A 17,291-nucleotide genomic window follows, 5' to 3' on the forward strand; every position below is an offset into this window, starting at 1 on the left:
AATAATATTTAAAACTTGTAAATCTCTAGACACTGTGACACTTCCTTTTTATCACCCACTTCTCTATTGTCCTTTTTTTTTAAGTATGTATGACACAACATGTTTTCATGGTCAGGTACAAGGACTGGACTGAAAGTGAATGAAACACTTGGAAAAACCTTGAAAAGATCACAGGAAAATCTCTGCTGCTTAGGAACAACATGCAAAGAAATGAAAGGTGGTTTAAAGTGTCGATTCTGTACTGTGTCATGTATTCATACTCATTGCCAGCGTTGATTAAAGTGTACTTTTTTTAACTGAGAAAGTTGACAAAAAACAAGACAAGGCAACATTTAAAAATAAGTGTCAGCTCTTTAAGATTCGTTTTTATAGGTTTTATATGTACAATTTTAACTTTAACTGTATGCACTCTTAAATGCACTGCAATATTTAAAATTCCACATTTTAATTAAATAATGACTCTTGAAAAATAAGCATGTTTAGGGGTTATAAGCGAATACATCTCAGCATTTCTCCTCAGGTGGCAAACTCTTTGCTCAGCAATAAATTATAATTTATTTCCTAAATGCTCTCTAGTTCCACCTCAATAAAACTAATTAACGGTGCTACGTGAATTCACAGTTTAAGTATACATATTCATCTGTTCTATCCCTGCACAGACGGACTGACTGGAGGATAATGAAAGTGCGTGTCTGAGGCAGGAATAAGAAGATACACACTTTGCAGACACTTGCATTTTTTGGATCCAACAAACTGAGTGCTGCATTGGACCCGGGTCGGTGTGTTAAACATGGGGGACCAGAAATCAATTCAGCCCTTCCTGCTCCTGCTGCTGATGCTGATGCTCCTCAACAGGCTGTCTCAGCTGTGGGCATTTCCCTTCAGCCCATCCCTGGACCTGGACGTCACTCCCAGGACGACTATTTTTCATAAAGGTGGGAGTCAGATGTTGTTTTGTGTCTTAGTTTCTAGAGAGGCTTACAGGGTTGAATTCAGTTTATAGAGTGTCCATCAAAAATACTCACATTTTGTCACATACAACCCCCAAAATGTAATGTTTTTTTCTTTGTATTTTATGCGATAGACAAACAGACAAAGCAGTGTATAAGTCTGAAACTTCTTGTTTTTTTTTGTTTTTTTTTACAAACAAGCATGATGCTTGATGCACCAGCCCTCCTTCATTTGGAAACTCTAAGCAATCAGTTGCCCTCAGAAGTCACCTAATAAGTGAAAAGAAAGCTGTGAAAAATGCTCAGTGAGGTTGGGTTATAAAACAATATCCGAGCATCTCGGCAGAGCTCTGTTCAATCCATCATCTGAAAATAGAAAGAGTATAGCACCACTGCAAATCTTCCAAGACTTGGCTCTCTGACTGAACTGACAGGCTGGACAAGGAGTGAATTAATCAGAGTATAGCCACCAAGATTTCCAGATTGTGGCAGAAATCTGCAGCTCAGGTAAGACAAGTCTGCCCTCCACAAATCTGGCCTTTAAGAGAGGAGAGAACACAATTATGTGAAAAAAAAAGTGCTATGGTCTGATGAGAAAAATTCAAACCTTTTGGCAGCATCATGCAGAAACATGGAAGCTGGTCAAAGTTTACGGGAATACAGATGGACCTAAACAAAGTGAAAATCCTGGAAGGAAAACCTGTTGGAGGCAGCAAAAGACTTGAGACTAGGACATAGGTTTTAACATCCAGGAGCACTCAGCGTGGTGTCCAGTTAAAGTCCTGACTTGAATCCAGCTGAAAAACTGCGGGAAGACTTGAAAATCAGTGCAAACATATGCTCTCTATCTCTATCAAATTTGACTAGCTTGAGCCATATTGCAAAAAAAAAAAAAAAGAACGGCAGCAATCTCCGCCCCAGATGAGCAAAGCTGATAGATACATATCCAAAAGACGTAATTGGTGCTTCTATAGTGAATTGTCTCATGGGATTCTGAATACAGATCCATACAAAACAATGTATAATCTTCTTTCCATTTGACAATTATGCCCTGCTTTGTGCTGGCCTGTCACTTTCAATCTCAATCAATTACTCTGGAGTATATGAGACCAACTTGTGTGCAAAAGCTTGGAAAAACTGAAAAACAAATTATGTTGTAATTAGTTTAGAGTTTAGAGTGCCATACATAAAACAACAATATTATGTATGGCATTTGGATCTAAATAACTGTCCTAGGAATGGTTCCCATAAAGAGACTCAAATTATTCAGCAAAGTACATTTTTCCTCACAGATTTAAAAGCCTTCACTTGCAGTTTGGACATTCTTTCTTTCCGGCTTAACTTTGTCCCGAGAAATACAACACCTGGCTAGTGACTAGTTTTTTATGAACCCTGCTTGCTGATATAAATACACCACAATGCATTTGTGTTGTATCACAACACAAATGCACAGAGCAACTAAATAACAACCTGACTGTCCTTATTTGTTGCTGCTGCTCCTGCTGCTGCCTCCTCCCCTCCGTGTTAAAGTGGCACAGTTTTTAAAGTTGGCCCTGAAGACGGTTCCTTCATGCTCGGAGTTATTAATCGCCTCTCTCAAGCCCTGTCCTAGATCACACGGCTCAGCAAACACTTCTAATGAAACAATAGACAGGAGGCCTCCATAAAAGAGGGCCTGAGCTCCACGGACCTGATTAGAGTCTGTGCAGAAAATGCTGCTGAATAAGGGGATCTTGGTTGATGAGTTGGTATTTATGAAGACCATCAGTACCTCTAAATCCAAACCCCTCTTACTGCCCACGCCCTCGTCCTCTGCTTTTGTGTTTCCTGCTTCCTATCGCTGTGCAAGAGGCCAATATTGCTGCTGCTGAAAGGTGGGAGCTTCAGCGCACTTAAACTGAAATACCACTCCACCTTTCCTCATTCTCATCTTCACGTCTCTGAAGTGTTATTAGAAGTGCTGCTGAGTTTATTTTTTATTTTTTGTCACACTTTGGTGTTTCATACCATCAAACAAGTTTTGAAAATCGCACAAAGATGAAGTGAGTAAAGACAAAATGTTGTTTTCAAATTGTGATTTTATTTATCAAGGGGAAAGATTTGTCGCACACCTAATAACTGGTTCTACCATTATTTTTTGTCACAACTGCCATTACTACAGTAACTTGCAATAAGTATTTTAGAAGTCTTATAGAAGAATTTTGGCCCTCTTTATTCCCACAATTTTTCTTTTCGAGGTTGCGTGACCTATCCCAGAGCTTTTCCATATGAAATGCTGTGGTAATTTTATACCAGATGTAATAGGAACCTTCTAAAACGTTCCACTTTTGCCTCATCAGTCTACAGAATCATGAACACTCACATTAACCGAGGAGAGTGGTGCCTGCACTGCATTTGATGTTCTTTTGTGACCTCCTGCATGAAATTTTGCTGAGCTTTTAGAGCAATTTCGGTAGGCTACACACTCCTAGGAAAGATCATTGTTCCACGTTTTCTCTTTTTTGTGTAAAATGGCTCTTATAGGAAGCTTCATTCGAAGCATTTGTAGCATGATGTTTGTTTTTTAAGATTATTATTTTGTTTTAACCCTACTTATCTGGCAGTAATCAGATCTCGATGTGGCTTGAAATTCATAATTTAACAAGGTGTGAATACGTTTGTAAGACAGCGCATAATCACATGCTGATGATTTTGTGCCAGAACAAAAATACAGTGGAGATGCGATTCCGTTTCCACAACAAACGTTTTCAGCTGCTGAAGCTTTTAGCAGTTAATTAACATGCATCTGATCATTCTGACTGATAATTTAAATACAATGCGAATAGCAACCCAAAACATGTGAAGTCACAAGGCTTGTCATAGGAAGTGGCTCAACATTTACAGTTATTGTTGCGAAATTGTTTTGCACAACTCTGCGTTGCAATGAAGCCCTATGGAATCATTGAATTTTGAAACAAATTAAAAATACATGTGGACTTGGAGAACTTAATCAGATTAGACTCTTTGAGTCTCTCTGAGAACATTTGTTCCTTCATCAAAGACAAAAAAATATTGCTTCATTATTTCCCCTCCAAACTATCATGTCTTCACTTTCACATTTCTGCTCCTGCTTTGGATTATGTATCTAGTCGCTCTATTTTCTGCGGGCTCTTTTCTGTTCTGCAGCTCAAGCCTGTCAGTCATTACAAATCTTATTTTTCTCTTGGCACTTGTAAAAAAAAAAAAAAAAAATTGCCCTTGACCCACTTTTTCATCGTTTAGGGAAGGCGCGCAGTACTGCAGGCTGGGCATATGTGTCAGCATGTGTGTCGTGTCATCATTGTCGGCGTATGCCATCTGAGGGTCTGTGTTGTTTCTCTGATGCTCCCGGGATAAAAAAAAAACATTTAGTAAAATCCGAACTGTGTGCGTCTACTGTCACTCCTCCTCCTGAGAAATATGACATTATGGGTGATGAGAGACAACTTTTCTATATGTGACATGTGGGCGTCAATATGGATGGGAGGATCTGTGGAAGGACATTTGCTGTGATTCTGAGGGGGCACTCGTTAATTTACGGTGGGCTTTACTGGTGGCGAATTTGCATTAGCAAGTGAGAAAACAGATTACAATAACATTTCTGTGCATTAAAAGTTAAATTAAATATGTTTTTAAATGGATACTCCAAACTCAAATGAGCATAATCACTGATGACTCTGCAGTTTTAGGCAGACTTCATTGTGTTGGTTTCCTACAGGCGTTTCCTCTTTGTCTGGTTCTCTCTCATTGGGTCCCAAACCACTTTTGACCTAAAGGCAAATATTCAGTAATTTAAAAAGAAACTAAATAAAAATGGCTGCCCAAGCGATAAAAAGTCCCTCTGGATAATAAAGTGATTTATTTGCAATTCAACAACAAACATTAACTGTCTACATCAACAAATAAGTCTTTGCTAGCTGAGGGAAAATGTTAGTACACCCTAAGGGTTTTGTATGCTTTCATGTCGCTCGGCAGTATTTCAAAAGGATGAGAAATGGACTTTGACTTGGCCCAAAACTCTAGTACTCCTAGCTTACCTGTTTGCATAGGAACTGGAGGGGTGATGCATAAAATGTTGACGCTTTCCTTCTCTATTGATGTTCTGTTGCATGCTGAAGAGGCCCTACTTCCCATCTGGTTTACTCATATTATCATTGTGGTGGTAGATAGTGTGTTCGTAGCTCCAGTATGATTATTGTGGCAGCAGATCGCTGATGATGAACACTTTTAATATTCACAGAAGTGCAGTGTTAGCTGCACCCACTGCTGCCAAAATACTAGTGATGTTTTACTCCCATCACCATTTTTGTCAAGGTTGCTCTACCTATTTTTTTTCCCCCATTTAGCTTTTATGTCTGTGTTAAGCTTTTATGCTTTTGGTCTTTCACCTCCGCTCAGAGATCTATCGTGTTTTTGATTTCCTGCTTGCACTGATCTGTGATTTCAGCCGGAACTTATTGATGATTCAGTGATGGCGTGTAGGAAGACCTGAAACAACACCAAAACTATCTGCGCCTTGTACAAATGGGTTATGTTTGACTTTTTGGTATTTGAGATGAAAGACTTGTCTGTCTTTCATCTCATTCTGCAGTCTCCCAGGCTGAAGAAGTCCTGGAAAAGACTTGGCTCTCACACAAGCTCTAAAAATAAAGATTTTGTGTTTCTTTCATTTTTAACTGGATGGTAAACTCTGACATGACACAGAATAATATCTACCTGACAGCGGTTTTCATTTCGTGTTTGTTACAAACAATATTCCCTAGACTAGAATAATTTAACTTTATCAGAACAGCCAGTCTGGAGAGATAAAGAACAAATAGATCCATCTGTCCATATGTAAGTTTTAATGACGTTCTTTTTTTTTAACAAATAGAAAACTGAATAGCAGCATATACATGTATCCCTACCAGATTTGATTTGTTTTAGACCTAATGTCTGTTTTTCTTTGCCAAATATGGATACACTCCATCAAGCTCAAGTTAGGTAGGGAGCATCTGCCAACTGCAAATTTCAAGTATTTCCACAGATTTTCTATAGGATTTAGATCTGAACTTTAACTAGATTCTTGTCCTCCTCATTTTGAAGTATTTTACAGATTTTAACAGATTATCTTTGCATTTAGTTCCATCAACTCTGAAGAAACGCTTCAGATAGAAGGTATCACAGCAGGGATGAAGGGCTTGGGGTGATATATATATATATAGTTTTCCGTGTAAGCCGAAAAGTTTGGTTTTAGTCTGACACTGTACACCAAACTTAAGCTTCTCACCTTTCTTCTTGCCCCTCCTAAATAAAGCAATGAATTGTGAAGGACATAGCTTACACCTGAGTGGTCGATCTCTGCAGCTCCTCCAGTGTTACCATGGACATCTTGGCTGCTTTTCAGAATATTTATCTCCGGATTTATGCTTTTCAAGGTACATACACAGAGCTGAACAAAAAACAAACACAATATACTTGCAATCAAAGTTGAACTTACTCCATGTTATGTGTAAACCCAAAGGATACATTTCAATTTTAAACTTGGAGCAAATTCAAAAATAATCTTCTCTGTCACCCTAAAGGACTCGTGCTTTTCTTACAGAGCTGTGTATATTCGTTTACATAACACAACCCAAAGTTATGTCCACCAACTCTTGAGCTCGGTTAAGAAATAACAAGATCCTTATGTAACGTGGATAAATTTGACAACAACTGACAGTTCTGACAGTGTCCAATGAAATCAAATTAGTTATTCCCTTAAAGCATTTCATCCTCGAACGTCTGAGCACGTGTGCGATTGCGTGTGCATCGCGTGCTCGCCGCTGTGCCTCCTGTGAGCGGTGAGTCACACAGGAAGTCGCGCAGTCTCAATGACTGCGGCACATGTGCAAACATACAGTGGATTTACCATCATCCAGGACCCCACATGGAGGATTTCAAATGTGTCTGAGCCTGAGTCTTCACATTCTGGCTTCACCACCTGTCACAGCTCAGAGTCTAAAACACCATTACGCACTCCTCAGATCTTCTGAGTCATTGACAGAAGAAGTGTCTTGTTTAAGAGAGGGTTGAAAGACGCAGGAAGCACGTGCATGTGCGAGAGAAAAGGACCGTGACAGATGTCTATGCAGGGCAGCTGTTTTGACCCGTTGGCTCACGATCTTCAGATTCACAAACGCCAGTCACAAGCGCATACACACATGCCATGAGAGGACAACAGTAACAGAAAGCAACCTGAAAACTAGATGGCTCCAGGCACACCTCAGTGGTCTGTTGACTTTTCGCATTGATTTTGTGGTAAAGCCCAAAGTACAATGTGTGTCTGTCGTATTTATTAAACCTTAGCTTCGGGGACCAGAGGACCAACATCTCCGAGGGCCTGTTATTTAATTAGAAATATCTATTGTTTTCCCATAGTGAGGAAATTCAGGACACTGCATTGGGGCAGAGTCACGCCATCCATGTGCAGGTTCTTTCTGGATACTCCTGTGTTTTCCCACAGTAAAAACAAACAAGATTGTTATTTGTGTTGATAACTAATACCATGTTAAGTACATGGAACATGGTTTGCTTAGGGGTACAAAATGAAATGGTAACCCCGTACAACGGCAAGAAATGATTGTATGAATTTGCAAACATGACCTCGAGTTCTTCTCAAGTGCATGTCTGCTTTTTTTATGCGACACAAAAATTTGAATACTTGGTGTGAATCACTGTGGCACTTGTTAGTGTTTGTAATGCAACAAAATTAAAAAAAATAACATCTAACCTTATGCAGGGCCAAGGCTGCTGCATAATAAATATAAATGAGCGAAAATGTGAACATGTCAAAAGCAGAATCTTAAATGTAACACTGTGGTGCAAATGACCCCAAAATAAACTGGTACGATTAAATTTCATTAAATTAGAATATCATCAAAAATGTAATTTATTTCAGAAATTCAAATGAACAAGTAAACATTATATTGTATATATATGATGACGTATAGTATACACGCAGACTGATTTTAATCATTTGCCTGAGTTAATCTTGATGAATGTAGCTTGCATTTAATCAATGTAAGCTACATAGGAACCCAAAATGAATTTTTCTAATTAATTTGAATATTAAATAAGAGCAATAAAAAAGGATTAATACAGAAAATGTTGCAGCCTACACAATCAATCATGGGAAGATTGTTATTTCGAAGAAAAAGATACACTTTATTTCTAACAAAGTCACGTATATGATTGTTATTTTCACAATACGTTCTGTGGCTCCACGTTTTGAAAGTTTGTTTTCTCGTCACCGAGGTGAAACTTAAAAAGTCAAGTCGGGCAGAAAGGTCTCTTTTTAATGTTCAAGTCTCGCAGAGAGGCAGTTTTAAAAGAAACTCTAATTACAGCCTATTAATTCGACAGAGACTGAGGCGCTGAAAAACGTATATTAGTTTTTCCTTTTTTCTTCTTTTCTTTTTTTTTTCCACTGCACATCTGGTTGTCCTGTCATTGAAGCTTAGGAAGCATAAGACAACATGTAGTTGTGCCAAGATCCAAGACCAAGGACGCCATGCCTCTGCTGCCTCGAGGCCAGCCACGCTCTGTGTCAGCGGAGCCCTTCTCCTCGGTGCCGAGCTTGTTATTTCATACTGCCACTATTTTCACAAGACAGAAACCAAGGCTTTTCGCTCACTCACGGATGACGCACAATCCACGTGCTCTTCCCATTGCCTTGGGTTGCAGAACTCTTTTGAACGAGTTGCACAACTCTATCTCCTGACCATGATCTTAGCTGGAAATTTTCACCGCCGTAACGAGAATGACACACATTCAGTTACCTAAAACTGTACATTGTGCGGCGAATGAATACTTTCTTATGGTGGAGAAGACACTTTGCTGCATTAGTCACCCTCGCCAACCCCATCATAAAAGAGCTACCACCCGCCCGTCAGATGAATTCCCTCCTGGCGTTTCCTGACCTTTGAGTTTCGGAGCTGTTCTTAGTTCTCTGAAGTCTAGGATGAAGGTCTCGGAAATTATATGGTAAAGTTGGCCATTCATGAGAGGTGAGGTGATCATTTATCCTGGATGTGAATAAAAAAGTGTACTATGTGACAACTTTTGCATTTTTTAAAATAATTGGGATATTTATGTATGGATAGTTAATATGACCTGTAACAATAATATAAAATTTGGATCTTATTAGTTATAAACAATAAAACAAAGAAAATACATTTCAACATTTTCTGTAAAATGTAATTAAAAACATTTCTGGGTAAAAATGAATAATGGCAGTCTCACATATATTACCCGTAAAAAAAATTGCTAAAATCCAATAAAGGCAGATCCCGCAGTATATGAACAATGTTATGAAGCATTTGGAAACTTTGCCCTTTTTATACCTCAGCCATCTAATTTGTTGTGCTTTTGACCCTGAGAGTGGAGACCAAGTTGAGATCAAACGAGTCAAGAAAGAATATTGAAGCAATTCGTGAGTCTAGAAAGGGATTTATGAAGAAAAGAATTGGGAATAATTTCAAGAAGTAGAAGTAGCGTCCAAGCAAGTTGATCCAAGCAATACATTTGGGAAATAATAAGGAACATAGACACAGTAGAACCAAAGACCCAGGATTACAACGGCACAGTAAATTTTGCCTGCTTTCAGAGGGTGCTTCAGGAATATGTAAGGCTATCTGTGAAAGGAAACACACCTGAAGCAGAACTAGCCACTGCAATATGACAATGTGAAATGAAAAGTCCTTGAATGAAACAAAAGCCTTGGGGGTGATTTTTAAACGAGCTATATGAGAAATTTGTAGGCTCTCTTTCCTGACTCTATTATGCAGGCTGAGCCCAGTATGATAACCCACGTATTGACCAGTCAGACTGCTCTTGTGGTTGTCTGTCAATTATCTGATTTAATCTGAAGAGGCTGTAGTTATTGGCCAACGAAGGGGCAATCTGACTCACTCTGAATTGCTACTGTCATCCCCCTCTGTCTCCATGTGACAGTAAGACGTGCTGGCAGTCATGTGGCCCAGAAAACTCCCTCCGTGTGACGTTGTGTTTCATCGTGAAAACTGTTTTCATCGTGTTCATTGAGTTTTATTATCTTAGATCAAACCAGCTCGTTGTTCAACATTATCGTCACGGCTGTTTCCAATCAGAGCCGCTGAGGCGTCAGTAACAGTGCGGCTGAGATGGAGGAAGTCCGATCACTGGTTTTAATGTTTGTTTGGTTGACTTCGTCCATTTTTTGGGGGGGCTTGGTTAGGCAATTGACAGGTAGGTTATGTAGGAACAGTGTTCACACCCTCTGTAAAAGTATTTTACATTTATCAAGGTACAACAATTGTTAGTGTGTTTTATGCGATAGATGTTATTTTATGCAAAATAGGGTATAATTATGACGGAAAAATTAAGTAAAATCTAAAAAGTGAGGTGTGTATTTGTGTTCAGCCCTCTTTACTCTGCTACCCCTAAACTTAAAGCAACATTCTCCTGTCATACATTGACTAATTAGCAAATAGAGACAATTTAACCTCAGAATAATCTAAATTTTGTTGTTATAAATCTAAGTAAGTCAGTAAGTCAGTAACTCAAAAGTCAATGACTCTGACTTTTATGGAATACTGGTATGAAGAAATCCAAATACTGGAAAAAAGTCAGCTTGCAATTTGCCACAAGCAATATAGGAGACAGTAAATATGTGGTAGAACATGTTTTGGTCAGATGGGACCAAACTTGAACATTTTGGCTTAAATACAATAAACACCTGTAGTAGCAAACTAACTTTACACATCAAATAGACACACAAATGCCAAAAAAAACAAAAAAAACAAACAAAAAAAAACGTTCTGGCAGCATCATATTGTATGGATAATTATTGTCAGGTGGGACAGAGAAGCTGGACTGAGTTGAAGGGAAGATGGATGAAGCTAAGACGTGAAAATTCTCGCGAAAACTCGTTAGAGGTTGCAAAAGAGGTTTGCCTTCCAGCAGGACAATGTCCCCAATGATAAAAAAAATATAAGGCGGTAAAATATAAGGATGTAAATCAAAGCACAGCCATGTCGATCACTCCATCTTTCACTGTGGTTCCACTGTTTTCTTCAGTTAGAGAGAGACCCTTCTGTATATTGCTCACTCCTTGGAGCAAAGTTATACAGTAGGTGATTAATTGTGACAGGAATAAATCGATTGGCTTATACAGTACAGGCTGGATACATTACCATAATTTCCCAACAGAAAGAGAAGAGGGAGAGACGATAGAGAAGACCCGTGGAGATTAATATTCCCATCTGCACCCTGCTGACTTGGATCCCTCAGCGTAACACGGCTGATACCGTCATTCTCTTGTTTTCTAACGACTGCTGTTCTTTCTGCGCGTGGAGATCTATCCTCCTGCATGTCAGATTTACTCAGTCAGACATTAATCGTCAACTTTGAGTGCAAATCAAAGCTCTGTAAACCTATTTCTGCACAGGGGGTGATCTTCTGCACCCAGTTGAGAAAAAAAAAATAAAACAATGTCCTCCTTTTCTCTGTCTCGCAGCAGTAGTCGCAACCTGCCCCCATTTCTCGGGTGTGGCACTGGGGCGCGTTCAAATATTTAGCTTTGTGCACCCGGCCGACTTGTTTTGCAATGGATGAAAAATTGGTTTGTCTGGGAAAAAGGAGCATCCAGCAGCGTAGCTTCAGTAAAGACAGTAAGGCTCCATGGCTGCACCGTAACCCTTATTTGTCCTACTTACTATTTGAATCATTCGCCTCACCCTCATTCACACACACACACACACACACACACACACACACACACACACACATCCTCAAGCACAGAAGTCATGATGGGCTTGGCAGCACTGCTGATGTGATTTGGCAGTATTGGGGCATGATTCCTGCTGAATGCCCTGAAATGTTGTTTTCCCTGAGCCACCCCATTCCCACTCTGTGTCCTCTCCCCGCAGTCAACACCCCACCACACCACCATCTCACCAAGCATGTTCATTTACAGTGTTTACGATAGAAATGCTTGCAAAGAAATATGGAGGCCAAACCGCCCACAATTTCATTTATAAATACCCAATTTTGCTTGAAAAAAAAAAAATATATATATTAGAAGCAAATGAATTTGAAGATACTTCAGGCTCATGAGGATCAGTGTGAATTTGTCCTGGCTGTGGAACAGCAGACCAGATTTTTACCCTTGTGGAGTTGCTGAGGAGGATATGGGAGTCCAGTTTGTGTCGTCCATGTTTATAGGGGTGGAGGGTATTGGATCAGACCTGATCCTCCTCCACATTAAAACTAGATAAAAATGTGTCCTGGTGCGCCTCTCTCTGGAAGTCTCCCAGACACGGATGCTGGAAGACGCTGGCGTGGATCCAGGACATGCCCAGAAGAGGCCGCACTGTAAATCTCTTCTGGGCTTGGTACGCCTCGGGATTCCTAGAACGAGCCGGCGGGTTTGCTGGGGAGAGGGATGAAGTCTGGGTTTGAGGTCCCTGTGACATGGGACGTTCCATGCCTATAACTTATTTTAGATCAGAAATGTAGCGCATCTGTTCCTCACAGAACAAACAGATTTAATAGCACAAAAATAACCGTTGTAATAAAATGATTGAAAACACAGAAGAACCATCATATCATGCTTAAGGTTTAATTTTTTTCCTCTGTTTTTTTTGTGTTGTTGTGATTGTCAATTTTTTTTAAAAACCACGTAAGACGAAAATATTTGAGGGGTATAGCTAAATATAATCATCATAAATCATAAATGAAGGTTTAGTGTTTTGAGCTATATTCACGCAGATGCATCAGTGAAAAACATCACAATAAAACGCCTCTAATTTGATTCAAAAGCTAAAAATCGTCTATGAATGACAGTTTCTTTGAAAGCTTCGGTCCTGTGAAAAGTTGCCGTAGTACTCATGGATCCTTATCAGATGGGTTTTGCCATTTGACAATTTGGAGTAATTTATTTTAACACAACCTGGAACCCTTAACCCACACAATACTCATTTCTAATTCTAATTTCTAAAAAATATATATACTTTTGCTTGCTTATTTCATTTTCCTTCTAATCATGTAAACCACTTTGAATTACCTTGTTGCTGAAAATGTGCTCTAGAAATAACATTACCTCGCCTTAATTGAAACCCTACAACTGCTAATAGAAATATATGCTGTAAATGTTTTATCAACGTACCAAGGTTTAAGTTTTGGTAAGTGAAAAAAAAAATGACATACTGACCTGTTCATATATCTTAAACTTCTGGAGCTGCAAGTAAATCTCGCCACAACCTGTGTGTTTTACCTACAGGAATGCTGAGCAGCAATGGTTTCACGGGCTCATCCCAGAACTACAGCACCTTGCTGCTAGAGGAGGAGACTGGGCGTCTCTACGTGGGAGGCAGAGGAGCTTTATATGCGCTGAACACCTCCAACATCTCCACATCGGCAAACCTCACTGTAAGTGTGAACTGCAGGCCAAAATAAAGCCCACTTATTTTCTTTGTTAGACAAAAATAAATAAATAAATAAATAAATAAATGAATAAATGAATAAATAAATAGCGAAACTAATTTAATGAGAGAAGAAAAAATAAAACTAATAATAGCCTTAAGGAAGCAGTCAGAGTATATCCTGTAGTGTTTCTCCGGATTTTATGATCATTGGCTTAAATGTGCCAAGACTTTATTTAAGGCTTTACTGGATTTAGAACTTAGTGAAGCAGTCAGAAAATAAAGTCCGTCGTGCTTCTCTTCCTGTGTATCTGACACATCCACGCCCTTGTTTTCCATTACTTGTTTCCGTGACGTTCCTGTCTTTGTCTACAGAGCCTAATAATCAATTTCCATGCCTTTTATTTACTGGTTTAACAGAGTCATCCTTATTACACCCCATTGTTTCCAGATTGATTGGAATGCCAGCCCCGAACAGAAGAAGCAGTGTTTAAATAAAGGCAGAAACAATCAGGTACATACACTCCTTTCATTTTCTTTCCAAAGAGGTCTGTTTGTTCATATGGTTTTTTTTTTTGTTTTTTTTCCAAAGAGGTCTGTTTGTTCATATGGTTTTTTTTTTTGTTTGTTTGTTTTTTTTAGACACCAACTGCTTTGTAGTTTTCTTTCTCTAAAATCTGCATGCACTTAACGGCAGCCTGGCCTTTTGCTACGAACTTATGTCAGCGTTATTTTCTGCTAAAAGCCCCGATAAAGCGGACCATGCATTGGAAAGCATGAATAACCAGTTTTTCTCTGTTCTCTGCAGACAGAATGTCACAACCACATCCGCTTTCTGCAGCGATTCAATGAAACCCACCTGTACGTCTGTGGAACAAATGCCTTCAGACCTCTCTGTGTTTACATAGTAAGACTTACTGCTCTTTGACCATAGTGTTCCAGTTTTAAATTACCATTCATTTCTTTGTAGTTTGCTTCCAATCGGTCTTATATACTGAGAGTCAACTGATCTTGATCAATATTGATGCATTCCCGAAAATGTTTATATCTGGGAAAAGTTTTTCAGTGTTTTCCTTCCACTTAATTTTCCATTAATATTCTTGCATGTAGCGTTCTGCTAAAAGTCAGCTTCATTAGAAGTGACCTTTAGTTACTTACCGCCCTTTTGGAGGCTTTTACTAATTGTTTGCAACAAAACTGTCAAGTCAGCAGTTTTTCCCAATGATTCTGTGATCCATAAGACAACATTTTGTGGAAAATATAGTTTTCCTCTGTATAGCATTTTGATATTCTGAGAAATTGAATTTTTGGCTTTTGTTAGCTATAAACTCATATCCAAATCGACTCCAATTTATGCTCAAAATAGATGTACACAAGTTTCTATTTCTGAAATGAATCACTGAAGTAATTGATATTCTGATTTATTGAGATGCACTAGTATCTGAAATATATTTCAGAAATCAGAAAAAAAAAAAAGGTTTAGCAAAGATTAAATCTTATCTGCCATATGTTGAACAAACAAAAATGTTCCTCTGGACCCCAAACTGACCAAAAGTCAAAATGATTACTGGAATATATGACTCATTGGAAGAAAAAGAAAAGCTTAGACTTGAGTTTAAAGTAAAGAAAATTAAGTTGTTTTTTTTTGTCTCATCTCCTTTACAGGATGCAGAGAGATTTAACTTCTCGTCTGGTTTTGAGGAGGGAAGAGACAGATGTCCATATGACCCAGCAAAGGGATTCACTGGCCTCCTCATTGGTACGTCTCTGCAGCTTGCATCCAGATGTGGGATGTGATTCAAAGCAGCTAGGAGAAATCCTGACAAGTGGAGAGACTATTTTAATGTTTATCATTGCTAATATTGTTGATTTATTGTGGGCAACAAGTAAAACTGTCCACTATTTTCACTTGCATATCATTAATATTTCATATCCTCCTGCAAACCATTTTTTTTTATGGGTCACTCAGATGGTGAGATGTTCACAGCCTCCCAGTACGAGTTTCGGAGCTCCCCAGACATCCGCAGAAATTTCCCCTTCCCCACTCTCAGGACAGAGGAGGCTCCAACACGCTGGCTTCTGGGTGAATATGCAATAATCCATAAATATGCTACATGTTATTTTTGTATGCTGAATATCTGTGGTAAGATAATAATTTCTATTAAGTCCTTTTCAAAAATGATCACACTCCTTGAACGTATGCATCATAATTAAGTGAATTGCCAATAGTATACCTTTTATTATTATTATTATTATTATTATTATTATTATTATTATTATTATTATTATTATAGATAAAATTGTAATAAGTATGTATATTTACACCCCATTACTCTGATACGCCTAAATAAAATATGGGGTAGTGACAGTAACATGCAGTGAGGCAAACCTGAAAAAAAAAAAAAAAAAAAAGCTAGTGGCTGCAAATAACTGAGTGCAAGTGGATGGGTCACAGCAGCACACTGACCTTAGACATACAGCTAGAGCTGCAATTAAAGTTTAGATCAAAGTATATTCATGTATTAGAACAGCCTAGTCAAAGTTCAAAACTAAATCCAACTGAAATTCTGTGGCAAGACTTGAAAATAAATGTTCACTGACACTTTCCATCTAACCTGACTGAGATTGAGCTGTTCTATAATGAATAATGGAGAGATAGTTCAGTCAATATATGTGCAAAACTGGCAATCCAAACAACTAAGCAAAAGCTGATTTTTACAAAGTATTGACTTACGGGGGTAATTATTAATGCACAACAAACATATCAGGGTTTTGTTTATAAAAAGACATTCATATATTTTCAAACTACATTAACAAAAAAAAAAAGAGTGTGAATACTTTTGCAAAGTACTTCATTCATTGTTAACCAGAATACTTGACCTGAAAACAATATACATAAAAGATGAACTGCAGCTGAAATGTTCTTGTTGTGATTCAATCATATCTAAAGCGCTCCATCTTCAGTTTCCAAGGAGACCCTTTCCTGGCTGCTAATAGGTTTGTGTTTGGACATGTGGATCCGTGTGTACAGAGGCAGACTTCGTGGGCTCTGTGCTGCTGAAGGAGAGCATCAACAGCTCCATAGGCGACGATGACAAGATTTACTTCTTCTTCACGGAGAGAAGCCAGGAGCAGGTCGCTTATCCCAGCCAGACCAAGGTGTCTCGGGTCGCTCGAGTCTGCAAGGTCAGAGAGCACGCCGGGCAAAGCTCGAGTGAAGATGTTTATATTAATGCACTCCCTAGAAAAAAATTATTTACTAGTAGGGCCACAGGGAGACATAAAGGAAGTGGAATAACACCAGCCATCTTAGAGAAAATTATTTCCCCAGTTACACCAGTGACTCAGGGTGAAGTGAGCTGCCGCTCTTTGCTAACAGTCAAGTCCTCACTGAATAAAGTAGCAGTTGGACGTCTCTAATTGCTGCAGCTCTTTTTGAGCTGCTGTTTCTAGGCAAACCACAAGCCTACAAACTTGTACCTCCAAAAGCAAACCCTTTCCGCCACCAAATCAAATCCTCCCTGTCTCTATATGTCCTCCTCTCACTTCATTTGACTTGTGCTCAGCAGTGGGACATCGTGCCACCGTATATTTCTTGTTTATGTTTTGTTTTTCTCTCTGCAATGCTGGTGTAAGTGTAGTTAGAGTGCTTTTATGTTGAAATTGTTGCTTCATTGATCAAAGGACTCAGCTGGTGATGGAGCTTGATTTCTTATTGTTAGAACCTGTAGAAAGGACAATTTGCAACAGAACTGAATAGAAAAATAGCGACTTTGGAGCGTCCAATTGCAGTGAAAGACACAAATCAGTCAGAGCAGGAGAGTATTCAAAAGATTTTTGTATCAGCACCAAATGAACCCTTTTGAGGTGTGTCTCATTAATTCATCGCCTTTGGTTTCTT

The 17,291-nt window shown here is 38.8% G+C and overlaps 1 protein-coding gene across 1 annotated transcript in view; it reads left to right on the forward strand.

Annotated features, from left to right (window-relative positions):
- The first annotated feature begins 634 nt into the window (after positions 1-634).
- sema4gb (sema domain, immunoglobulin domain (Ig), transmembrane domain (TM) and short cytoplasmic domain, (semaphorin) 4Gb) overlaps positions 635-17,291 on the forward strand; it is a 30,812-nt gene continuing 14,155 nt past the window's right edge. The window contains exons 1-7 of the mRNA XM_007571784.2: positions 635-935; positions 13,249-13,397; positions 13,842-13,904; positions 14,199-14,297; positions 15,056-15,149; positions 15,360-15,473; positions 16,422-16,576. Coding sequence (XP_007571846.2) covers positions 791-935; positions 13,249-13,397; positions 13,842-13,904; positions 14,199-14,297; positions 15,056-15,149; positions 15,360-15,473; positions 16,422-16,576 — 819 coding nt within the window. The 5' untranslated portion in view covers positions 635-790. The remainder of the gene's footprint in view (positions 936-13,248; positions 13,398-13,841; positions 13,905-14,198; positions 14,298-15,055; positions 15,150-15,359; positions 15,474-16,421; positions 16,577-17,291) is intronic.

This window comes from Poecilia formosa, unplaced genomic scaffold (genome assembly GCF_000485575.1).
Source record: "Poecilia formosa unplaced genomic scaffold, Poecilia_formosa-5.1.2 Scaffold7, whole genome shotgun sequence".
Taxonomy (NCBI): Eukaryota; Metazoa; Chordata; class Actinopteri; order Cyprinodontiformes; family Poeciliidae; genus Poecilia; species Poecilia formosa.